This window comes from Gossypium raimondii, chromosome 3 (assembly GCF_025698545.1).
Source record: "Gossypium raimondii isolate GPD5lz chromosome 3, ASM2569854v1, whole genome shotgun sequence".
Classification (NCBI taxonomy): domain Eukaryota; kingdom Viridiplantae; phylum Streptophyta; class Magnoliopsida; order Malvales; family Malvaceae; genus Gossypium; species Gossypium raimondii.
In genome coordinates this window covers 7397946-7424309 of record NC_068567.1, presented here as the reverse complement: position 1 = coordinate 7424309, position 26364 = coordinate 7397946, and the positions used below count along the sequence as shown (strand labels likewise).

Sequence of the window (26364 nt, the reverse complement as noted above, 5' to 3'; positions counted from 1 at the left end):
ATACATATATATACATCAAAACATGTCCATCACAAGCTATTCCAATGGTTAGTTACAACTAAAACATTTATTTGCCAACATTTGGCCAAGTTAACATATACATGCCATTATAACTAAAATTAATTTACTAATTATATCGAATGAGCCGATGGATAGTGTGATGTATCTCCGCCAAGCTTCCAACCCAACGAGCTTTTGAATTACTATAAAACAGGGAAAATAAAGTAGAGTAAGATTTAAAACTTAGTAAGTTCGTATAACAGGAAGTTAACTTACCATTCAATTCAATTTAAGGTAAGCTCATAAAATGTCCAACCATATTGGCCAAACAACCTAAACACATATCATCATCAATCATGTTAGTCATGAAATTCTTGTAATGATTCATAATCATGAATGTACATAATCATTAAACAAGTCTCATACACATGTATCTTCTACCCATATTTCATCATATCATGTAATATCATTCTCATGTATTTTAGGCATATACGGGTAATAATTTATCTTGTACTCATATTGTTTCATATGAGAATTTTTCCCGTTGAATTTGTTTGAAATATCGATGGTTAGACAGGTAGTACACTCGAAGTGTACAAAACTGTAATCCGTCAATTCATATTCGGGAATGCTCATACGAGCACATAAATGGGAAGCTCTCTCTCGAGCTATATAATAGGGAGCTCATGTGAGCCATGTAATAGGAAGCGTATCCGGGCTGTGTAACGGGAAGCTCATAAGAGCCATATTCTGGAATCTCATGCGAGCCAATAACAAGTAGCTTAGAAGAGCCATTAGTTGGGAAGTTTTGGATAGCCATATATCGTGAAGTTTAAGCGAGCCAATATCGGGAAGCTCTAGAGAGCCATTAATCAGGAAGTTCACAAAGAACCTTTAATCGAAAAGCTCTAAAGAGCCATATATGGGGCCGCTTATAAGAGTTGCAATGTATCCACAACACATGCAGGATCACAATCGATCGGGATGCTCTGAAGAGCTATTAACGTAAAGCTCACAAGAACCATGTAACGGGAAGCTCGAGAGGGCTAATAACGGGACACTTTTTCGAGCTATGTGTGTCCGCAACATATGCAAGGCCACAACCAATTCGGGAACCTTATATCCATCGAAATTTCATTTATTCAAACGGGATTTAACATTTATCAATCAATGTGGGATATGTGATCAATTTCATATACATAGCAATTATACAATTCATATATACAACATTCAAATTCAAACATATAAATATACACAATTTAGTTACACGAACTTACCTTGACAAGTATTCGTGAACGAAAATCTACTAATCCGACACTTTTTCTTTTTCACGATCTGACTTCGTATTTGATTTATCCAGATCTAATTGAGCCAAATAAGATTGTCTTTCTTGAAGCTTCAAACTAGGGTTTCCATGTCTTAGTTTTTAGGAAAGATGATAATATGATGATATTTTATGTTATTTTATTATTTATCATCTTTTTATTTTTTTCTTTCCAATTTCATCCTTTTCTTTATTTTACTTTCCATGGATACTTATCTACTAACTCTTCTTAATGGTCTATTTGCCATATAAGGACCTCAAATTTTGAATTCCATAGCTATTTGATCCTTTTAGCTACTAGAATTCAACTTTTGCATTTTATGCAATTTGGTCATTTCATCAATTAAACATGTAATCGGTAAAATTTTCTTAACAAAATTTTTATACGATATTCCTATAATGTGATAGACCATACATTAATATTAAAATAATTTTTTTTCAGATTCAGATTTGTGGTCTCGAAACCACTGTTCCGATTTCACTAAAAATGGGCTGTTACAGAGATCCATTAGCAAGACCCTCAAGACCGCCGTTTCTTCCTTCACCGAAAGCTCAACTATGCGCTCTCCGTCTCTCCACCACCATCCACGAACCATAGGGTTCATTCTCTACATTCTTTTCAAGACCCGACTTCTCCATGACCGGTCGAGCGCAACCTGACTCCTCCAACGGTGGAGCCGTCGCAATCCCGAGACAAACGTCCACTGCTTGTCCATACATACCATATTAGAAACAGATATTTGGTAAAGCTTTGTATTCAACACGCTGGAGAAGACCATTAATTCAAACCTTTAGTACCAACGGCTTCCTCAAATCAACACAGATTGACAGCCGCGCAAATCGTCCCTTGCGAGCACAGTCCGTATAAACATCCAGCTTCACCACCGGACCAACTGTCTGACCAATCAACCTTAAGAGGCAATCTGAATAATAACTTTCAGGCAGTCGAAGTAACCTAATCCAAACAACCTGCGACTTAATACCACTTTAACTTGTTGAAAACTCCGGTGACCATGGGCGAACAGTCAGGTATCTGCCAAAAATTACCCACGGCCCTCTTACTAATACCTTATTCTAGTCAGATTCATCCTGAAAACGAACCAAATAAAAATCATTCTCGAGATCCATAAGTTGGATCTGACACTGAGGATTCCACAGTAAATTGATTTGATTCAACTAAACATTAAAACAAATCCTTCCCCTCAGTAATTTCACAATAACTGTATTGGCCATTCGTTGTTGGATAAACTCCTACACTCTGTTAGAGAACGTAATTGACGGAACACCTTCAATCACTTCAGTAACAGCGTTGCCATCCAAAAGTGTAAACTCCTCTTCCAGAAAACCATCGTTATTCATCTCTGATGAAGCTCCTAAGAGGGTTGATTTGTACTACACCTTCAGAATCTCTGACAGAATCATTTAGCCATTATTATCCACAGTCAGGTCATCAAAATCTAACTGTACTTCCGGTCTAGTGCGAACTTTATTCGTAGCCCTTCCTATACCACTGGTCGAACCCAAGTTATTGGCACCCGCCGCAAAATCCACTGTAGGAAGCGTTCCACTCATCACCCAAAAAACCAACTTCACGAAATTTAATAAATGTAAAAAACTACATACAAATAAGATGTGTTTGATGTTTTAAGTTGAAAATACATTATTTTTATATATTTATTTTGAATTTAAATTGTGCTTTTTTATTATAAATTTTATATAAGGATTTGAAAAGACAAAAATATTATTTATTAAATGTTTAAATTTTAATACAGAATTGACGTTGAGTTCACCAATATATATATATATATATATATATATATATGCAAAAGCTATGGTTTTGAGAGTTGATAAAAAAAGAAAATACAATTTAAAGCAGGCCATTTAATTTGCAAAAGACCGGGACATGTAATGTAATGTTAATGGCGGCAGAACAGAGCAGTTATATTTTACGCTCCTAGTTTTATTCTCAATTTTTTTCCCGTTTATTTTCCCTTCCTTCCTTACAACAAACCGTCCGCTTCTCTTGGTGTATAGTGTAATCGATCAACCAATGGTTTCGCCTCTTAACGAAAACCCTGATTACATCCGATTTCAAAATCAATTGTCTGAGATGCCTCTCATTGGACATCGATCACTCTCAATTTGCACAGCTCTAACACCATAATCAGGTTCGCTTCCTGTTTTGAGCTGGAGACGAACCGCATTGAGATTCATCGTCATGTTTGAAGCTCAGGTAGGCTTATTTCCTTTTTAATTTTTTTTTTCATTTTTAACGTGAGTGCTTGTACCTTACTGAATATAAATAGCTCGAGAATGTCATTGGAACTTAAAAGCTTATAAAATTTTGATTTTACCTTTTATTTTTACAATTAAATTGTTATAGTTTCATAATTATATTTGAACAATTGAGATTGGAGGAACCTAATCTAAGGTCGCTTTTTAATTAAATAATTTGCAACCATTGTAAAGTAGATTAGGAAATGAGTTGCGAGGTGATCATCATATAGTACATAAGAGCCGTGTAGATGATAAGAGAAGAGTGACGAAGCAATAAATCAGGCATAAGCTTTTACAAGTTTTTCATTGATATGTTGCTGTTTGATTTCCATTTGTTACCCGTATTCATGAGTTTTGGTTGTAACAGTCGCACCTGTGGGCTTACATTTTTATTTTTTCATGTTATTACTTATAGTTGTGCTTTTCAACATTCAGCACTTTGTTATAGTATAATGTGTTTGTAGCTTTTTTCAGTGTTTCTGAATTTGTGCATATTGTTCTTTATTTGTAGGTTCTGCATTTGCTTCGAAGATACTTGGGAGAGTATGTTAATGATCTCTCATCAGAGACATTAAGGATCAGTGTTTGGCAAGGTTTCTTCACAAATACCGTTTGTTCTTGCTTACTTTTCTTATCGTTTTCTCCATCTGTTTGAGCTATGATTACGGTTTCTTATGGAAGGAATTTGGCAAGTGAAACATGATGGCTTTGTTTTAGAAAATTTCTTCCTTCTTACAGGTGACGTTGTCCTCAAAGATTTAAAATTGAAGGCAGAGGCCCTGAACTCTTTAAATCTTCCTGTTGCTGTCAAAGCTGGTTTTGTGGGCACTATAACTCTGAAGGTAGCTATTTTCATCGTTAGTGTTTGCTTTATTTTCTGTTAGGTTTATCTTCTTTAACTTTTTCCATGGAAATAAATCCCGCTTTTTTTGTTCCTTAAATTGTAGTTTCTAAATATGTTTTGGCACATAACTTTTATGTTCTAACTTCTAGTTATTTTTGTTATTATTGTTCTTGAAATTTTATATTGTAGGTTCCATGGAAAAGCTTGGGTAATGAACCTGTAATTGTTCTCATTGATCGTGTATTTGTTCTTGCTCACCCAACTCCTGATGGCCGGAATCTTAAAGTAAGATGATATTTTATTTGGTGGAGTGAATTTCTTCCCAAGTTTCCTATTACCAAAGCCGTATCTTTTTCTTATTTTGATTTGAAATCTTATTTCAATTGTACAGGAGGAGGACAGGGAAAAACTTTTTGTAGCTAAAATTCAGCAAATTGAGGTAATTTCTTTTTTAAATAAAAACTCACTTATATTGCTTATGACATTGTATTATATCATTGTGTTTCCTCCAAGTATACTCTTGTTCAAACACCTTTATTGCTTATAGCATCGTGTACTTGATATCATTGTGTTTCATACAAGTATAATCTTGTTCCAAAGTTTACCAATAAGGAAGTAACATTTTTCCCATGTCAAGCTCGTGACTATTAACAAGAATCCTTAATCTACTGATGTTCTAATGCCTAAGGTTTCTAATATTTTGTTGACACTTGGATATTAGAGGCTTCTTCTTCTTCTCCTCCGTTTCTGACCCTCTTCACATCTATTCTAGATTTTCTCATACTTATTAATTAATGGTAGTGACCTTTTTGGAGAGGACTAGTGGTTATTTTTCTGTTCTTAGGCAGAGTCCTTTGCGAATGTTTCCCTTGTTTAATATCTACAATTCTACATTGTTGTATAAAGATCTCTTATTGGAGCTCAGATATATAGTGCATATAATATTTCTTAATATCAACTTTGCAGGCAATAGGTTTGAGAATATTGTATGTTCCATTATGAACTTTTCTGTATTGTTGAGTTGAACAATTATTATTCCTTTTGTTTTAAAAATAAGATTTAATATAGAACATTTTTTGAATTTTGAATTTTAGAAATAAAATAAGAGTTGAACAATTCTGGAACTTTGAAATTTTGTTCTATAGTCATGCATTTGGACATAATTATTTTAAAATTTTTTATTGCCTACAGGAGGCAGAAGCAGCAACTCTTGAAGCGATATCTGGGTCAAAGCTGGAAAGTGTATGTCTTTGGATGCTAGGCACATTTTACTTTCTAAGAATACTGCTTTATTTTGTTTTTATGATTAAATAAGGTACCTCTATTCAATTTTTTATTAGGCTACTATCTATTTCACTTATGCTAATACACTTTTATATTCCTCCTCGTAAAATGTCGATGAATGGCTCTTCATACGTTAACTGTTTTACTTGTATATCTTTACGCATTTTGTGCTAGTTCTATTAAGTCAATAATTCTTTGTGGTTCGTGCATTAAAGCTCATGTAAGAAAATATGGTTCTTTTTATAAATTATAGTGACTCATTGCTAGCTCTTTTCTTCCCCCCTCTTGTTTGAGTTTATGTGCAGCCACCTCCTGGAAATTCGTGGCTTGGTTCTCTAATTGCTACAATTATTGGAAATCTGAAGATAACTATCAGCAATGTACATATCAGATATGAGGATTGCTTCAGGTGGTGGTCGTGTGCTATTTTTAATGTTTTCTATAACTGGTTTCGGATTTGTGATTTTTCTTAAGCTTTGTAAACTAAAATAGGTTTACCTTCCAATCTCTGGATTAGTTACATATTTTTCTTTGTCGTCCTTTACTGACCAGTTTGCTTTGATATTAATGGACTATAATCTTGTAGTAATCCTGGTCATCCATTTTCTTTCGGTGTTACCCTGGCTAAGCTTGCTGCTGTTACTATGGATGAGCAAGGAAATGAGACCTTTGATACCAGTGGTGCTCTGGATAAGTTGCGTAAGGTCCGCTCTTTTTTCCCATGCAATACAAACTCATGCTACCGTCCTTTAAAACAGTTGAGTCTAGTATTAGTAATTTCAGAAACACATTAATAGTTATAAGCTATGGTTGTTTATTGAAATAGAGGGTATTGAATCAAAATAGACTGTTGCATCAGGACACTTCACAGTCTTGGGGAATGGTGATGTGTAATTATTCTGTTTGTTAGCATTGTTTTTCCTTGTTTTAAAGCTAATAATTTACCGAGGGAATTTCTCAAGAAAAGATGAATCTTGTGTTTGAACTTTGAATAAACAAAATTCCAGTTTGATAAATGGGAATCTTCTTTTAGGTCATAATGGTAAAAAGTTCCTGTTCTGATGTTTCAACTATTTGTTGTATGTTTGCTTAGTGCTTTACTTTAGATTCTGAGGGCTTGGAATGAATATATGAATAACTAATCCATGAAATGGGCTCCTTGAATTTGTGAGGTTAAATGTAATTTTATGATTACTCAATGGCATAGTGTATAGCTTCCATCAATGCTGGTATGAGGCTTCTTGAATTGTATAGACTGTTATTATCCATCATTGCAACTGAATTTCATTAGTAGATTATGGGTTAGACAAAGATTATCTTTGCATTGAATTCTTGCTACACAATTCAGAAACATGATCTATAATTTGGTTATAATTCCATATCTGAAGAGGATAAAGTGTCAAACTAGGATGTGAAAGTGGCTGGCATAATCTAAACAAGTTTATATTCATGCCAAAACTGAAGAATGAAGATCAATTTTAACAAATGCTTGTGCCAATTTAAATGAAAAAAATATGGTGGGCCCATTCTCCTCTTGAATGTTAGATTTCTCCTACTTTTCCTTTCAGGTTTAGTATTTGCAAATTGTTTGTCATGATTGCTATTGTTGCCTTTTGTTTATGAATGACAAGAAAAAATTATTGTGCTAATGCTTTTGAAGTTTGTGTTTAGTCTTTGCAATTGGAGAGGCTTGCTATGTATCATGATTCAGATAACTTGCCCTGGAAGATAGATAAGAAATGGGAAGATCTTAGTCCCAAAGAATGGATTGAGGTTTGGCTCATATGTGGAATCATTATCTCATTTACTTACTTAGTTCCATAATTTTTATTGTAGTAGTGTGGTAAGGTTAACTGAAACATTAAACTAAATTTTAAATGACCCTTATTCTTTATAAAATTTTGTTTATCCAGGTATTTGAAGATGGTATAAACGAACCTGCTGCTGACAATGAAGTGGTGTCTATGTGGGCTATGAATCGCAATTACTTGGTGTCACCAATCAATGGAGTACTTAAGTATCATCGACTTGGAAATCAAGAAAGAAAAAACCCAGATATTCCTTTTGAGAAGGCTTCTCTTGTCTTAAGTGATGTCGCCTTAACTATCACGGAGGTTCTTATACTTTTTCTTTTCCATGTATATTTTTAATTTCTCCATTTTAATTTTCCTATGAAATAAGACAGATTTAAATTCAGTCTTCTTTACATTGCCTACTAAGAAATAATCGGAATGAGAAAGAGAAAGAGAAAGAGAAATGCTTCTTCTATTCAAGTCTTGAAATTGATCTGTTTCGCCCTTTAACAGGCACAATATCATGATTGGATAAAACTTTTAGAAGTCTTTTCAAGATATAGGGCATATGTTGAAATTTCCCATTTAAGACCTGTGGTGCCAGTTTCGAAGGAGTCTTATGTTTTGTGGTGGCGGTATGCTGCTATGGCGGCATTGCATCAAAGGAAAATGTGGTACATACATTGCTCTTTTTGTACATATTTTAATTTGATAATTACTCATAAGAGTACCTCTTGTTTTCTAATCTGAACACTTAAATTAAACAAATTTCAAAGTCACTTACATCTCTTTGCTGTCTGCTTTGTGATTAAATGTTGCCCCCCCCTTAAACTGCATAACAATTTCAGCTATCGGTTCTCGTGGGATCAAATTCGGCATATGTGCCAGCTTCGTCGACGTTACATTCACTTGTATGCCAGTATGCTACAGCAGTCATCACGTGTTGTCAACATAGAAATTAGGGAGGTTGAGAAAGCTCTCGATTCAAAAGTAATTCTTCTATGGAGGTAACAAGATTTAGCTTTGCCTTAACTCTCCGCTCCCCTTCTCTGAAATGAAGTCAAACTTGGTCATTGATTTGCTGGGACAAATATATGCATGCTGGACATCCCAATATTCAACTAGTTCTGGAAAAACCATGTTCTTTGTTTAGTTTAGATATTGTTCAAGTAATTTCTACAAAAAAGTCATTTAGGCTTTAGTGGCAATTAGATAGAGTAGCTTGCTGTGAGCCATCATGATCATGATGGCTTAGGCAATTATTGCACTAAGTTGTCAGTGCTTTTTTAGGTAAATTAGTTTTCAAGGTCCTTTATCGTCTATTTCTATTTGGTGTATGGTGTAAGTGGTCACGACCACTATCTATGAGAAAACATAGTAAAAGCTCCAACTGAAGTTGTGCTTGTTACACAAATGTTATTGCCATGTAGTTTTACTTATGCATCAATATCTCTTTGAAAGTGGGAAGATTTTTGTCTGTGTAATTTTTTGAAATTAGTCATCGGTGAACCAGCAGTCTTGTTTTTCACTATGAAGCATGGCCATAGCTCCACCCATTCTGTACCATTACATTGTCCTAATGTTATATGGACATGCATTTGACGTGGGTGGACATGTGTTAGATGCCTTCAGATATGCAAAGAAAGATGTTAAAAAAAATAAATTCAGATATGGGACAGATATGGCCCGTCAAGTGACAGAATTTGCCATAAAAGAGAGAGATACACTATTATGAATGTTTTCTCTTGGTCTGGCCCTTTGTCATAATCCGTCTTTATGTTCAAATACTCATCAGGATTAGACATTATTGGATTACCATGATCTATGTTTGTTCCATTTATATATTAAAATTTTATTCAGTTGTTGAATAGGTTGCTCCAGGTTTTGTATATGTGAATCTGTTATTAAAAGTGATCAAGGATATTAATGTACATGTTATAACAATTTTTATCTTTATCTAATGTTCAACATTTCCATTTCTACTTGGGTCAATCAGGTTACTTGCACATGCGAAGCTTGAATCTGTAAAGTCTAAGGAAGCAGCCGAACAGAGAAGGCTTCATAAGAAAAGTTGGTTTACATTGGGATGGTAGGTAGAAATGTAAAAGGATTGCTTTGTCACTGAGTTCTATGATTTTTACCCCCAAAATTCCCCTTAACATTAACTTCATTTTGCAAATTCTATTCAACTTAATCTCAGGAGAACACAATCTGAAGATGCATCTGACGGGGATGCTTTTGATGGATCACAGTTAACGGAGGAAAGGTTGAGTAAAGAAGAATGGCGAGCAATCAATAAATTACTCACTTACCAGCCAAATGAGGACTTGATGTCACATTCAGGGAAGGACATGCAGAACATGATCCGGTTTTTCGTAACTGTATCTATTAATCGAGCTGCTGCGAGGATCATCAATATAAACCAGACGGAGATTGTTTGTGGTCGATTTGAACAGCTCCATGTTTCAACAAAATTTAAACATCGGAACACCCATTGCGATGTAACTTTAAGATTCTATGGTGTCTCTGCCCCTGAAGGTTCACTTGCTCAGGTTTAGTCAAGTACCTCGTTTTTGAGCTGTTTCTTTCTCACAATTCCTTAGTTAATGATAACTGAAGATATCCAACTAAGATGAATACCTGAGAGTATCTTATAATCATATCAACCTGTTTTTTGTTTTTATTTCTGGTAGCTAGCATGTTTCAACTAGTTTTTTTTTTTTTTTTTTAATTCATATTGTAATGTGCATCTTTTTTTCTCTTCAAAAAGTTATGTTTGTTTATTTAACAAATTCAAATCGGTATGTGTTACTAGATTGGATATACATATATTTATATATCTATATTATCTGATGTTTGTCCTTTTTTGCAGAGTGTTTGCAGCGAGCAAAAGGTGAATGCATTGACTGCTAATTTTGTACACTCACCGGTGGGAGAGAATGTTGATTGGAGGTTGTCAGCTACAATTTCCCCCTGCCATGTGACGGTAATTTCTTTGATCCTTGAAGGGAAAGGGGATTCCAAGGTTTACATCAACGTAGAAATGGATACATTTACTTGCACTACACTTCTTGACTTGAGTTTAGTGTCTCTAACAATAGATAGTGTATATTGATGTCACTAGAATTAATTCAATCCTAAAAAATAACGATTTTATAGACTTCTATATAAACATTTCAAATCTCTATCAAATTGGGGAAACTTATAACTTAACTAACAATTCCTCTAGGCTCTGTTGACCATTGACTATTGATAGACTTGTTAATCAAGGTTGATCTGATTTTTAAAGGATAAAGTTTTGTGATTTTATTTATTGTGAAGATTATATTTCCTTGAGTAGTTCAACATAGTTGTGTATATATATTCATGTAAATACTTAAGTTAATGGACAAGGAAAAAGAATTCTTATTTTCAGCATGATATCAAGAGCTTGAGAATCTAGATTTAGGAGCTTTTTTTTTTTTCCAAAATTCTCAAACCCTAGAAAATCCAATTTTGTACTTTCTTCTTTCGGCCAATTTTTTTTCACTGCTCCCTTCAACAAAGTCGCGTCCAATCTCCGGAAAAATCTCAAAATCCTATGCCCAAACTCCTTGTGCATGGCCCTCATGCGCCACCCATACCTTCGGCATCCTTGCCCACATGCCGGTGAGTGCAGCCCACCTCCGTCGACTTTGATTCTCAACCACCACTGATGGTTTTGTTGGTGTTTCTCCGATATCCCTTGCTATTATTTACTCTAGTGGTGTTTTTTCCTTTTAAGAGAAAAAAATGGCCGGCACAAAAAAAGTTATTTATGATAACCCTTCGTTACAAGTCAATCTAGTAAAACTTGCTGGGCACAATTATCTCGCATGGTCACGATCGTGCTTATTGTTTATCAAAGCTAAAGGACTACAGGGGTATATTACTGGTGATTTGAAAAAACCCGATGTCAATGATTCTACTTACTACCAGTGGGACTCTGATAACTCTTTTGTTATGTCTTGGCTTATCAACTCTATACCGCCTTAGATTTCCAGAACATACTTGTTACTTAACTCTGCAGAAAAAATATGGCAAGCAGCTGCTCTCACCTACTCACAAGTTGGGAATGATATTCAGATTTTTGAAATCCGCAATAAAGTTCACAACACTAAGCAATGTGAGATGTCAATTTCTTAGTATTTTTCTGAACTGAGCAGTTTATGGCAGGAGCTAGATTATTACCAAGACAACTGTCCTGGAGATGCAATAAAGTTTCAGAAGCCTGTGGAAAAGGAGAGGGTTTACAACTTTTTGGTCGAGTTAAACACTAAGTATAATCAAATTTGGGTTCAAGTTCTCGGAAAATTCATTTTCCTTCTCTTAAGGAAACATACTCCAATTCCAGCAAAAAGAAAGTAGAAGAGTATTATGCTTTATACAACATCAACTGAGAAGGCTGGGTTGATCACTAGTGCTTCTCAAGAACCAAACAAAGATGATAACATTGATAAAGATAATCTACAATGTGATTATTGAGGGAAGCCATGACATACTAGGGAAAAGTGCTGGAAATTACATGGTTGACGCACCAGAGGCCATGGAGGAAAACAAAATAAGTCAAATCAGGGTTGAGCAAACTTGTCTGAGGCTACAGAGTCATCTACAGAAACTGCATCCACTGAAATATTTTCTTTGGATGAAATTCGACATCTCTCTCTTGTCCGGACTTGACTCTTCCTTGAACCCAACATCCAATTTTGTTAAGTCATGTATTGCCTTTAATGCTCACAATAATACTAATTCATGGATTATTGATTCTGGCGCGAATAGACACATGACAAGTTCCTCAAAAGTTTTTTAAACTACTCCCCAAGTCAAACAAAAGATAGTGTTAAGATAGCCGATGGGTCTTTTACTCTTCTAACTGAATAAGGTTCTGTCAACTATACACCCAATATTAAACTATCCTCTGTACTACATGTTCCTCATTTTTCTAGTTAACCTTTTATTTGTTAGTGCCATCACAAATACATTAAACTACAAAATTGAATTTTTCCTTGGTCATTGTGTATTCCAGGTTCTTCAAATAGGGAGGAAGATTGGCCGTGGTAGATTGCATGATGACTTATATATGTTGGAGGGTAGTAGTGGCTTTGTTCAATTTTTTTTTTTGAGGCAATAAGGTTATCAATCAAGAAATAATACAGTGACATAGGCGGTTAGAACACCCATCATTTTTTGTTATGGAAAAGTTATATCATAATTTATTTTCAAAGACTTGGTTTGATTCATTGTTTTATGAAGCTTGTGAGTTTGCTAAACACACTAAAAATTCTTATCATTTAAGAAATAATAGAAGTAATACTCCTTTATGGTACAACTCAATGTGTGTTCGTCATCCTTAAATGTGTGTTCATTGGATATTCTCTAACACAGATAGGATACAAGTGTTTTCATCATCCTTCACGATGAACTTTCGTTAGTATGAATGTTACATTCAGAGAAACTGAGCCCTATTATGGTACAACTCAATCACCTTTTCAGGGGGAGACCAATGAGAGAGAATAAGTGATACCTAACTAAGTAACTATTGAAAAACTTATGCCAGACAACACCATTGTTCAAGAGGGAGCTACTGTTCAGGGAGAGACTACTATTCAAAAGGAGATTGTTAAGCGTTTGGACAAACCAGATTTAATGAAGTATTAGAGAAGGATTAGAATAAAAGACGCCATCATGCAACCGACTATGTGCCAAGAATCTTTCTTTTTTGGTGAGTTACCCTTACTTTCCTATCTTTCAAATGATTTAAATAAGCCTAATGCCCAAAGAAAAGGTGTTAGATCCTGTACGAGACACCCTATGTCTAACTTTATCTCTTATGCCTCATTGTCCCCTCCCTATTGAGCATTTGCCTTGTCTTTGTCTTCTGTGTCTATTCCATAAGATTGACATAAAGCATTTGAAGATCCCAAGTGGAAAAAACCATGGTTGAAGAAATGAAAGCACTGGCAAAGAATGAGATTTGGGAGCTGGTTACTCCTCCAATAGACAAGAACTTGGTGGGCTGCAAATGGGTGTTTATTGTGAAACACAAGTCTGATGGTTCGATTGAAAGATTCAAAGCTAAATTGGTTGCTAAAGGCTTCACTCAAACTTATAGAGTGGATTATTAAGAGACGTTTTCCCCTGTTGCCAAAATGAACACAATCAGACTTCTATTTTCTTGTGCAACCAACCCTGACTAGAACTTACAACAGTTTGATGTGAAGAATGCATCCATACATGAAGACCTGGAAGAGGAAGTGTATATATAATTTTCTCTTGGATTTGATAATAAAAAAACGCATGTGAAAGTATGTAGATTGAAGAAAGTCTTGTATGGACTAAAACAATCTCCTAGAGCATGGTTTGACAGATTCCGCAAAGCTATAGTCACTTTTGGTTATCAACAGAGCAATACTGATCATACCTTTTTTTTTATGAAAGATCACAAGGGTAAGATCATTTTTTTTCTTGTATATGTTGATGACATAGTGATGATAGGAGACGATAAGAAAGAAATGGCTCACTGAAACAGTGTTTGACTCAAGAATTTGAAATCAAAATCTAGGAAAGTTACAATATTTTCTGGTAATTGAAGTTGCCAGATCAAAGAAAGGAATCTTCCTCTTAGAGAAAATATATCCTAGATCTCTTGACTGAGACGAGTATGATGGGATGCAAGCCTATAAAATCACCTATGGAAAGCAATCATAAGTTGCAAGTTAGAATAGGGGAGTCGGTGGATAAAGAGAGATATCAAAGACTAGTTGATAGACTAATTTATCTCTCACACACTGAACCTGACATAGCATATGCAGATATAAGCCTTTACAAATGCAGATTGGGTTGGATCTCTGGATGACAGAAAGTCTACGTCTGGATATTGCACACTTGTGGGAGGAAACTTAATCACTTGGAGAAGCAAGAATCAAAGTGTGGTTGCTCGATCAGGTGATGAGGCAAAATATAGAGCTATGGATCAAGTCTTTGCTGAAATTAAATTATCCCTCGAAAGGGTAACAGAACATGGTGTCATCTCTTCATTTTCAATAACCCTCTTGAAGAGATGGTTGTGATGAAGAAAGGTAGGGTTCATCCTTACGAAATATTATATCTATACTTACATAATACTTTCTAGATGGCAGATGATAACATTTGTAACCTTTCTGTGTGGGAGAGCATCCAATGAAAACACATTTGCTTGCTCGAGTATCCAGTTTGCTCCCATGTCGAAAATGAACGAAGCAAACACAACCAAAGACTTTCGATGAAACTAGGTAATCCATCTTGCCCTGTAAGGTTTCAATGGGACTTTAAAAATCAAGGACCCGAAGAGGCATTCAATTGATAAGATAAGCAACAACCAAAATCGCATCCCCCAATAAGGCTTTGGGAGGTTCATAGTGAACATAAGTGATCTAGCAACCTCCAAAAGATGTCGACTTTTTCTTTCAACAACACCATTCTGAGCACTTGTACCTGGACAATTGGTCTGATACAAAATCCCATATGATTCTAAATAATCATTTAAGTTATACTCGGTTCCATTATCAATTTGCAAAATCTTAACCTTAGCATCAAACTGAGTAGCAATCAATTTATGGAAAGAACAGAAACACGAGAAAAGATCACTTTTGGACTTTAATAATAAAAAACCCATGTCATTCGAATGCAACAATCAATAAATGTAACAAACCAACAATTACCAAATAACGAAGTAAGGCGAGTAGGGTCCCAAACATCCGAATGAATAATCTCAAAAGAAACAGTACTATTATTACGTAAATGATAATTATTTCTTGTATGCTTAGCAAACTCATAGGCATCATAAACTAAAGAGTCTAACTGAGTTCTCGAAAATAAAGTAGGAAACATCTTGGCAAGAACAATAAATGATGGATGTCCTAATCACCTATGCCACTAAATTATCTCCTGGTTGACATCTTTAGTTTCTCCAAATAAGGCTTGGGACATAGTGGACAGTTGTTTTAGAAGATATAAGTCATCACACAATCTACCACTACCAATCGTCTTCCTTGTTTGGAGGTCCTGAAAGACACAGTGATCGGGAAAGAATTCAAGTTTACAATTTAAGACTTTAGTGATAGTACTAATAGACAAGAGGTTAACCGGGAATTTAGGAACATGGAAGACAGAGGATAAAGTGAGATTGAGAGTACAAACAATAGAACCTGTTCTAGAGACGGAGGTAAGGGAGCCATCGAATTGTACATTATCTTTAGATGGATAAGTAGTATAGTTGAATAAGCTTTTGTTTGACCCTGTCATATGTCTATTCACACCGGAATCAATAATCTAAGATTCCAAAGTAGATGGGGCATTTAAAATAGTACTTGATTTTGCATGATTAAACTTGACAATTGAGGTAGAGTCTAATTGAGACAACAGGCGTCAGAGATGTTGAATCTCATCCAAGGTAAAACTCCCAACAGAAGTGGACTTGTCCACTATAGTCACGGAGTTTGACAAATGTGCTTGAGGCTGAGAATTACCCCGTAGTTTTCGACTAAAACCTCGAGTGGGGCGACCATGCAACTTTCAGCACGAATCTTTAATGTGTCGAGGCTGACCACAGTAGTCACACGTCAAGTGATCATTGTCAGACTTACCACTCGATGAACCATCGTGGTTAGCAATGAGACCAACTTTCTCAAGAGGTGGATTATAGAGCATAACAACACGACGACTCTCTTCCTGTTGTACATAGGAGTATGCCTCATGAAGAGAAGGGAATGAAGTTTTGCCAAGAACTTGGACCTGAATCTGATAATAGTCAGTATTCAACCCAGCAAAGAAATAAAAAATGTGCTCGTTTTCCACCATATTCTAAAATTTTTCAGCATCATTGGTACAAGATGCCTGAAAATCTTGATAATTACCACAACCCATTTAATTCAGCAAAATGTTGAGAAATCGTTAGCTCCCCCTGTTTTGTATCATGGACCTTATTACGAATCTAAAAAATTTGCACATCATTCCTAACACAAGAGTAGGTGAGAGCAGTAGTATTCCAAATTTTTTTCGTAGTATCAAGTAGAAAATAAATTTTGAAAAGATTGGGTTGCATAGAGTTGATAAGCCATGTCATAACAAGAGAGTTCGTTGAATCCAACTGACTAAATGTTGAATCAATGAGTTCAGGTTTCAATGTTGTATCGGTGATGTATCCTTGCAAGCCACGAGCCTTGATAAACAACAAGCAAGACCTTGACCAAGTAAGGTAATTATGTCCATCAAGTTTCACAAGACTAATTTACAACGAGGGATTATCGGTTCGAATCACGAGCTTCTCGTCCTTAGACATAAGACTGGAAAAACAACTAATACCAAAAAAAAAAAAATTGCTTGAAAAATCAGGGGAAAGAAAACACCAAAAAAGAATACAAAAGAGATCCCAAAAAAATTTAGCCAAAAAATTGATCAGAAGGGAGTAGAGAGCATAGCGATGGCATTAGAAAAAATACGGCGGTAGCAGGTGAAGTCCACGCACGGCACGTGAAATGAAGCTGCAGAAGCTTGCAATGGTGCGTGAGGCCTACATGCAGGTTTTCTGGTTACCGGAGTCTGGGGTTTTTCCGGCAAGTGGATTCTGACTCCAATGGTAGGGGCGGTGAGAGAAAAAAATAAGGCTAGGGTGGAAAGTATAATTTTTTTTGTTTCTAGGGTTTTTGGAACAAATTTTAAAATCAGAAAAAATCCCAAAAACCGGATAAAAGAACTGATACCATGATGAAATTAGAGATAAATACTCTAATGTATTGAGGAAACACTCTTTCAAAAGTATGTATTTCTTAGAAATATGTACAACTATATATACATGAAGCATCAAATCAATTAAGAAAAGAAAATCTCTAATTACTATCTATAAAAATCTGCTGTAATATCTAAAGATTTGCTATTCAATGCTATCAAATAATCAAATATTCTCAACACTTTAAAATTGAGATTGTTTCCTTTTAGTTTAAGATATGAGCTTGGGGTGGCTAAATTTGTTTCATTTTATGTTTGCCCCCTTTGATGTTTATTTTATGGTGTTTTGTCTCGTCCTAGTAATTAAGCAAATTGATGCGTTTTGAGATAATGCATTATCTACACTATAATTGTAAATGCATTTGGTAAGTGGGCCTTTGTTTACTTGCTCTATCCTCGTTTACTTAGTTTTATCATCTGTAAGTAGATAGGGTTTAATAAATTATTATGGCTTTAAAGGTTTTGAAGGAAAGTTTTGATCGCTTTCTTGAGTTTGTGAAGAGGAGTAATGCAGTTAGTCCAACTGTTACATTGGAAACTGCTACTAAATTGCAGGTAATGACATTAATAGAATGAGTATATCCTCTATGATCCTTTGTGCTAATATTTATTTAAAACCAATTGCAGACGAAAATCGAAAAAGTGACTCGTCGAGCACATGAACAGTTTCAAACAGTGCTTGAGGAGCAAAGCAGGTTAAATGTTTGTTTCTACTTTTATTTGTGTTATTCATCTCCATACGTTTGATCATTTTAATATTTTTGCATTTTTATTAAGATATATTATGTTTATGTTTTGTGTCTCATTTGACATGTCAATTTGATGACATACAATGGGCATAAGGCAACAAATGCAATCTGATGCAAAGGGCTTGAATTCAAGAAACATGTCTATGAAATGGTTTTTATTAAGAATGCATAACTGTGGATGAGTAATAGATGAAAGACTATAAATATTGGCATCTGTCAGTTGTTGATTGGCATAAATTGAGACAATGAGATGAAATTAGCTAAGTTATTGATAGCTTGGCCTTATTATAGAAATTGTAGTCCATTACATAGTTTAGATGAAGTTATGTAAATTTCATATGATTGAGGGGAAGATCAACTCTGATGCAAGGTTTTGCAATGTTGCATGGTATCTACTGAAAAGTTTTTGGTATTTAAAGTGGAAAGATGTCCTCGTCGCTGTAAGTTCACAGCTTGACACACACACACAAAAAAGAATATGTAAGTTTAGGTTCAAAAGAGAAAAGGATAGTAAACTAGCCCCGCTAATGAAAAGGAAGCTAAACTGTTGCTGTCCTTTTTTTTTTTTTTTGCATACCTTTGCTGTTTTTCCTCTGTGATGAGTTTGGATTAAATTTTGGTATATTTTTCTTTCTGTTAACGGAAGCAAAGAAGAGAACATATACACGAGTAGACTGATGAAAAGTTACTTGTATTTCATCTCCAGAGTTGGCATTTTCATCTACAAGTCTATATATAAGGAAAGAAAATAAAATAAAATCCTAGAATTAAGTCTAAGAATCTGTAACACTCCCCCTCAAGTTGGAACATAGATATTTGATCATGCCTAGCTTGTTAATTAGATAGTCAACTCGATTGCCATTTAGTGTCTGTGAACAAATCAGCAAGTTCTCCTATCTTCACATAACCCATGGAGTTTGAATTGTCCAAAATTCTCTCGAATAAAGTGACAATCAACATTGATGTATTTAGTTCTTTCATGATAAACTAGATTTGAGACAATATGAAGAGCTGTTTGATTATCACACAAGAACTTTACTGGTGACAAGTACTCCAACCCAATTTCAATTAATAGATGTCGTATTCACATAATTTCACACTTGGATTGTGCCATAGCCTTGTATTCCAATTTTGCACTAGATCAAGATACATTTTGTTTTTTGCTCCATGATACTAAGGCCTAGTTTAGCAATGTTTCTAAGAAGCACTTTCAGGACAAAAAATGCTTTTGAGAGAAAAAGTGTTTTTCAAATGCCAAAAATTGGCCAAACGCAGAAGTAAAAAATTTGATCTTCTATCAAAAGCACTTTTTGTCCCAAAAGTGTTTCTTAGAAGTATTGTTAAACTAACCCTAAGTTTCCTCCAACAAAAACACAATACCGGTAATGGACCTTCTATCCATATTAGATCTGACCCAATCAACATTTGCAAAACACTCGATACTGGTATGCCCTTGATTGTTGTATAATATGCCGCATCCAGGAGCTCCTTTCCAGTAACTTCGGAACTTATAATCTGCTCTAGGGCTATCCAATGTTTGACTATGGGTGCAAACATAAACTAGCTAACAATACTCACAACAAAAGCGATATCCAAACGGGTACAGTAGTTTAATTTTCCAACTATCCTCCTATACCTCCTAGGATTATCTTTTGTAAGATGCACATTGGGAACCATTGAAGTATTACAAAGTTTCGCTACCAACTTTTCATTCTTTGCAAGTAGATCAAGAACATACTTTCTCTGAGACAAATTTCCTTCTTGCTTCTTGTCATTCCTATCCCAAAAAAATTCTTCAATTGACCCCAAGTCTATCGTGTGGAACCTGGTATGCAAAAAAGACTTTAGAGAAGAGATCCCTATATCATCTCCTGTAATAATATATCATCAACATATGCTAAAATAAGAATAACTTTAGCCTCATATCGTTTATAAAACACCTTATGATCGCAATCACTTTTCTTCAATCAAAACTACTGAACTACCTCGCTGAATTTTCCAAACCAGGCATGAGAGCTTTGTTTTAATCCATAAAGGAATTTCTTTAGATGACAGTCCTTTCCATACTTCCCCTGAGTAATAAACTCAGGTGATTGCTCCATATAGATTTCTTCTTAGAGATCTCCATGCTTTCTTGATATCTATTTCGTGTAAAGGCTAATAATGAGAAGGGGTTAGTGGGATGAATAGACGAATAGGGGTGAATTTTGCCATAGGAGAGAAAATATTTGAATAATCCACTCCATAAGTTTGAGCATATCCTTTTGCAACTAATCTAGCTTTATGTCTAGCCACTGAGCCATCTGGATTAACCTTAAAAGTAAATACCTATTTGCAACCAATAGTTGTTTATCAACAGGTAAATCCACTAGGTTCCGAGTACCATTTTTGTTTAATGCATGGATTTTCTCGAACATTGCATCATGCCAACCAGGATGACTCAACCTCTCAAACTATCTTAGGAATAGAAATGAAATCTAAGAATGCAATTAAAAAGCAAAAAGTAGAAAAATGGTTATATGAAACAAAATTAGAAATAGGATGGACACATTGATGTTTACTTTTACGAGGAATGAGAAGGTCAAAGTCACTTGGAGTTGGATTAGACGATGAAGACACTGGTATAGGGTTGGATCTGATGATGAAGGCATTGGTATAAGATATCATGAGTCTTTTTTCGTTTGGAATAAACTTGAGTGATCGGTGGCCTTGTCAAAGTAGGAGTTGGAAAATTAGAATTTCTTTGTTGATTAGTAATAGTGTAAATTAACAATCATTTTCCTCCTCTTGTTTCGAAAGATTTGAAGGCGTCTCTTCTGAAAAGAATGTTATTTGTTCTTAGAATGCAACATCAATAGACATCAAGTATTTGTTGAGGTCTGAATTGTAACACCCATACCCTTTTGAAGGCAAGAATATTCCAAAAATACACATTTTAAGGATTTTAAATCAAACTTAGTGACAAAAGATTAAATTAAAGACAAGGTTAGGTAAATTTAATATCGACGATAAGATGATAGATGAACTTAGATTAATACTTCCAAAATCAACAATAGGTGGATCTATTAGTAATAGTAATAGGAGAAGGTAAATCATGTGATTGAAAGTTAGAGAAAATGTTAGAATTACCTATCATATGATCTATAGCTCCTGAATTAATAATTCATTTGGATAAAGAAAAAATAAAATATGTATTTGATTTACCTAAATCTACAAAGGAAGCAAAGTGACTCATGATATGACAAGAACCAACAAATCTAACAAAAAGAAGATTACAAACTATTAATCAATCTTCTTAACTAATTTCAGCACAAAAAAAAAAAAAAATTGAGAAGAAGAGCCCAAAACAGTACTGAAACAGTTCCAAAACAGTACCTAAATAGTATTGAAACAGTGCCAAAACAATACCCGAATAGTTCCCAATTGTGAACAGTACCCGTATAGTGCCAAAACAGTTCAAAACCCAAAACATCCTCGAAATCATCCTCAATCAGACTTTCGACCACTAGGATTGGGTCTGAACCAAAAGTCGGTGTCGGATCCAAAATCTAGTGACCAGCGGTGCCACATGTGCCGGCGCATGACATTGGAGCGCAACCTTTGTGGTGGCGCGTGTGCTTCACACGTGACTCTTCTCGTCACCGAAATTTCTAAAACCACCAAGGAGACCCCGCGCTCCTCCGTGTGCCAGCGGTGCATACCCACTATCAAGACCTTCAAAAAGAATCCCAAATGTATCGCATTTTAGGCTGATGAAACACGAGTTCAAAATATCGAGTGGGCTAGCTTTGATACCATGTTAACGGAAGCAAATAAGAGAACATATACAAGAGTAGACTGATGAAAGATTACTTGTATTCATCTCTGGAGTTAGCATATTTATATACAAGTCTATATAGCCTAAATAAGGGAAGAAAATAAAATAAAATCCTAGAATTAAGCCTAAGAATCTATAACACTTTCAAACATGAAGACGTAGGAACACTTTTTCGTAATTTTTGTCAATTATTGTAGTGAAGAGTAAGTTATCGAATTTATGTTTCAGAGTGGAGCATAAAATTCATAAATGTTAGTATTGATTGTTACCTTGCTAAATAACTTCGGGTAACTATTGCAACACTGGATTTTAATGTTCATTCTTTCTTGCTTCTTTTGCCGTGTTTTAAGTACAGAGAAAACCCATGACACTTTCTAAAGATTATTTACTTTTCTGCTTGGTTTCTCAGATTTGCTCTGGACATTGATCTTGATGCTCCAAAAGTTAGGATTCCTCTAAGGGCACGTAGCTCTTTCAAATGTGACAGCCATTTTCTTTTGGATTTTGGTCATTTTACTTTGCATACCATGGTATGTGTATTAGCTAATTTTCTCTCAAATTTCCATTAATTACTTTTCTTTGCTTACATATTTAACCATCATGGCAGGAGAGTCAGTCTGATGAACAGAGGCAGGATATCTATTCTCATTTCTACATATCAGGAAGGGATATTGCTGCCTTTTTCAGAGATTGTGGTTCTGATTGCCAGGACTGCAGTTTGATGAAAGAAAATTCTAGTGTTCAATCAATGGTGATGTCTCCTAGGTTGGAGAAGGTTGACAATTTCTATTCTCTTATTGATAGGTGTGGAATGGCAGTAATTGTGGATCAAGTATGTGTGTGCACTTTTTTTTTTTTTTTTTGCATCAAGTAACACCAACACCTATCACTAGATAAGCTTCATATTGAAGTTCTAAAATGAGAACTTATTTAAGTTATGCTTGTGTATCATATTGCAGATTAAGATTCCTCACCCTAGTTTCCCATCAACACGTGTGTCTGTGCAAGTCCCAAATCTTGGCATTCACTTTTCACCTGCAAGATACTGCAGACTTATGGAACTGTTGAACATATTGTCCTTTGCTATGGATCCCTGTGTTCAGCCTGGTGTTGTCGATTTCCAAGTTGGAGTGGCTCCCCGGAGTGTTTCAGATCTCGCTACTGATGCTAAAATCCTAGTTTGGCGGGTTGGCCATTAACTCCATTGTAAAACCTAGTTATATGGTTCCTACTTGCCTTCTATTTGCACCTGATTTTGTCTATTATTGACTTTGATGGTTCAGGGTATTGGAAACTCTGTTGCTTCATGGCAGCCCTGTTTTATTGTGCTGTCTGGATATTATGTTTATGTTTTGGATTCTGAAAAATCCCAGAATCATCTGCGGTACTTGAGGTTTGTAGCTTTCCTTGTTTTTGCATTTGTTCCTTGGCTAGTTGGTTATTATTTCTCAATCTTTTTTAAAGTCAATTGGTTTTCCCATTTTATTTGATAGCATTATGGCATTTTTAGCAACTTTTAATCTAAATTTTAATTTTGGAATCCTACAGCATGGCTGGAAGACAGGTGCATGAGGTTCCATCAACAAATATTGGTGGGTCTCCATTTTGTATTGCTGTGAGCCCAAGAGGGATGGACACTCAGAAAGTGAGCAACTGAACTTGTGAGCAAAGAAATGGTTTTTCACTAGATGTTTTATTAAACTGAACCGGAAAAATCTCTCATTTGTACTTGGTTGTCTCAAAGTACCTGGTTTATTATAATTCTTGAAATATTTTAATTAAAACACCTGTATGAAAGTGTATTGCTTTGACTGATAAAACTAGGTACCTGGGTTAAAGTATTCTATTATGCCTATGCTTTAGGATCTTATGTCTTTATAGACTTAATTTTTGGTTCACTTTCATTATGAAAAATATGAATATCTTTTCCAGGCTTTGGAGTCTTCAGGTACCTGGGTTATTGAATTCCAAGGGGAGGAAGAGAAGGTGACTTGGTTGAGAGGACTTATACAAGCCACATACCAAGCTTCTGTATGATGATATTAGTTTTCCTTTTAGTTCTTTGCTTTCTCTTTTCTTATAGGTGCTTATTTCTTGGACTTTTTATTCTTGTAGGATCCTCCATTGGTTGATATACTTGGAGAAACAACTGATGGCATAAGTGAATCTGATGATCCTCAAACAAGAAATTCAAAAGCTGCTGATCTAGTTATTAATGGGGCAGTTGTGGAGACAAAGCTATGCATATATGGGGAGGTTAGTGGTTGTACAATTTCTTAAATGCTCTGATGGTTAATTGGTGACTTCTCACCAGAACTAAGTTCTAGGTATTAGCCAATGTCTTTTTGTAATACTGTTATTATATCTACTGAATTAGCAATCATATTGCAGACAGGCGAGGGTGTTGCTGAGAAACTAGAAGAGCAACTGATTATTGAGCTTCTTGCTAGTGGCGGAAAGGTTTATGACTTTCTTTTGCTATTTGGTGCTATTTTATGGCAGTAAAAGTAATCCAGTGTGGAATTGTTATTAGAAACTAGAGCTGAGACATTTTAACTCAAGTCCAACTTAAACTTTTTGAATTTGTTCCTTTATTTTAGGACTTGAAAAGGGCTCTAATCTATCCTTTTTCCACTAATTTCTAATAGGAATATGCTCTTTTGGCCGTTCCTTTGGCCTTCTGGAATAGAGATATGTATCTTGTAAAACAAGTTTTCTTCATAAATCAGTCACACATATTATTTAAGCCAAAAAAAAAAAATATGCAAATTCTGTCTTATCCCATCGTCTTAGAGGTGAAAGACCTTGTGATAGAGTTGTTTAAGTTGAGGTTGCAGGTTCAGTCCCACTTAGATATCAGTGTTATTTTCCCCCTTAATGGTTGAAGATTGTCCTTAATAAGGTGCTTATATGCATTGTCATATTCCACTCATGGGATCAGAAAAAAGATACTTTCATATGATTTCTATACAAGGTTAATCAGGTCAGAAATCACTATAACCTTAACTAGATGTTTTAAGTAAATTGAATACCATTAATTTCCTGTATGCCCTAAAAATAGATCTTGGCCACGGCAAATAGCCAGGTAGCTTGTTATTTCTTTCAACATTCTCCAATAAATATGCTGATGTACTTTTTCTGCTCTACAAATTATATTTCAATGTTCTCGAATAAATAGAATATTTGTGCATGTACATTACAAATTGTTCTATATGTTGCTATTACCTATTCAGCAATATCTTTTAACAGGTTAAAATGATTAGTTCAGCAAGTGAGCTTGTGCTTAAGACAAAGTTGCATTCACTGAAAATTAAGGATGAGCTTCAAGGTCGTCTGTTTGGCAATCCACATTATTTAGCCTGCTCTGTGCTGAAATATGACAGTTCACTTGAATCTAATCAAACTTGTGATCTGAATGGAGATGAGATGTCCGGGGTGCACCAAGATGATGATGATACTTTTAAAGATGCTCTGTCCGAATTTGTATCTTCAACTAACTCTGATTCTCTTTCACATCATATGGATATGGTGGATGCCTACAGATTCGAGTCTGATGAAGTTCTAATTGATGAACAAGATCTGGCACAAGGAAAGGGACTTTCTGGAGAGATATTTTATGATGCTCAAGGTGGTGACGATTTGGATTTTGTATCTGTTACCTTCTCAAAGAAGGGTTCTGGATCACCCGTTTATGATGGTATAGACTCAAAGGTATATAGAATGAGCATCATTGACATCCAGTTCAGTTTGATTGATTGAATTTATGTTAATTTAGCGGCTAATTTGTTTATTTCAGATGAGTATTCGCATGTCCAAGCTGGAATTTTTTTGTAACAGACCCACACTTGTTGCTTTGATTGGTTTTGGCTTCGACCTAGGTTCTGTCGGTAATAAAACAAGTGTTACTGATGCAAATGGAACTTCAAAGGATAAGATGGACAAAGGAAAGGCTGAAGAAAGTGGTTGTGTTGAAGGGTTGCTGGGATACGATAAAGCTCGTGTCGTATTTTATTTGAACATGGATATTGATAGTGTCACTGTGTTTCTTAACAAGGAGGATGGATCTCAACTGGCAATATTTGTGCAAGAAAGTTTCCTGTTAGATCTTAAGGTCCGTCCAGCATCCCTCTCAATTGAAGGCACATTGGGAAATATGAGACTCCGGGATATGACACTTGGAACAGATAATTGGTTAGGTTGGCTATGTGATATACGGAATCCAGGAGTTGAATCCCTTATAAAGGTACATTTTTTTGCTCATTGATATATGTTTATTAGCATTTGAGTCATTTAGGTTACTTTTTATTGTATTCATGCATGCTTGCTTACTTCACATTTTCCTTCTTCCAGTTTAAATTTAATTCTTTCAGTGCTGGAGATGATGATTATGAAGGGTACAATTACCGCTTGTGTGGGCGACTTTCTGCTGTTCGAATTGTTTTTCTTTATAGGTTTGTTCAAGAGGTATGATGGGATACAGTTTAAACAGTGCA

General features: G+C 35.2%; 1 protein-coding gene and 1 long non-coding RNA gene across 2 annotated transcripts in view; one reads left to right on the top strand and one right to left on the bottom strand.

Annotated features, from left to right (window-relative positions):
• The first annotated feature begins 3184 nt into the window (after nt 1–3184).
• The window catches only part of LOC105796935 (uncharacterized), a 51229-nt gene continuing 28049 nt past the window's right edge, over nt 3185–26364 (top strand). Inside the window, exons 1-28 of the mRNA XM_052628063.1 lie at nt 3185–3557; nt 4113–4194; nt 4340–4443; nt 4635–4730; nt 4837–4884; nt 5637–5687; nt 6035–6138; nt 6316–6433; nt 7401–7502; nt 7643–7843; nt 8036–8196; nt 8371–8529; nt 9519–9611; nt 9723–10074; nt 10395–10508; nt 17765–17860; nt 17933–18000; nt 22281–22401; nt 22479–22703; nt 22831–23058; nt 23155–23264; nt 23420–23516; nt 23804–23902; nt 23987–24127; nt 24263–24331; nt 25121–25582; nt 25668–26114; nt 26222–26335. Of these exons, the coding sequence (XP_052484023.1) occupies nt 3543–3557; nt 4113–4194; nt 4340–4443; nt 4635–4730; nt 4837–4884; nt 5637–5687; nt 6035–6138; nt 6316–6433; nt 7401–7502; nt 7643–7843; nt 8036–8196; nt 8371–8529; nt 9519–9611; nt 9723–10074; nt 10395–10508; nt 17765–17860; nt 17933–18000; nt 22281–22401; nt 22479–22703; nt 22831–23058; nt 23155–23264; nt 23420–23516; nt 23804–23902; nt 23987–24127; nt 24263–24331; nt 25121–25582; nt 25668–26114; nt 26222–26335 (4077 nt within the window). The 5' untranslated portion in view covers nt 3185–3542. The remainder of the gene's footprint in view (nt 3558–4112; nt 4195–4339; nt 4444–4634; nt 4731–4836; nt 4885–5636; nt 5688–6034; nt 6139–6315; nt 6434–7400; nt 7503–7642; nt 7844–8035; nt 8197–8370; nt 8530–9518; nt 9612–9722; nt 10075–10394; nt 10509–17764; nt 17861–17932; nt 18001–22280; nt 22402–22478; nt 22704–22830; nt 23059–23154; nt 23265–23419; nt 23517–23803; nt 23903–23986; nt 24128–24262; nt 24332–25120; nt 25583–25667; nt 26115–26221; nt 26336–26364) is intronic.
• On the bottom strand, nt 21408–22231 carry LOC128039745 (uncharacterized). The gene is made up of 2 exons (XR_008194239.1): nt 22141–22231; nt 21408–21768 (listed from the first exon to the last, which is right to left on the bottom strand). It is a non-coding gene; the product is annotated as an uncharacterized LOC128039745 (long non-coding RNA).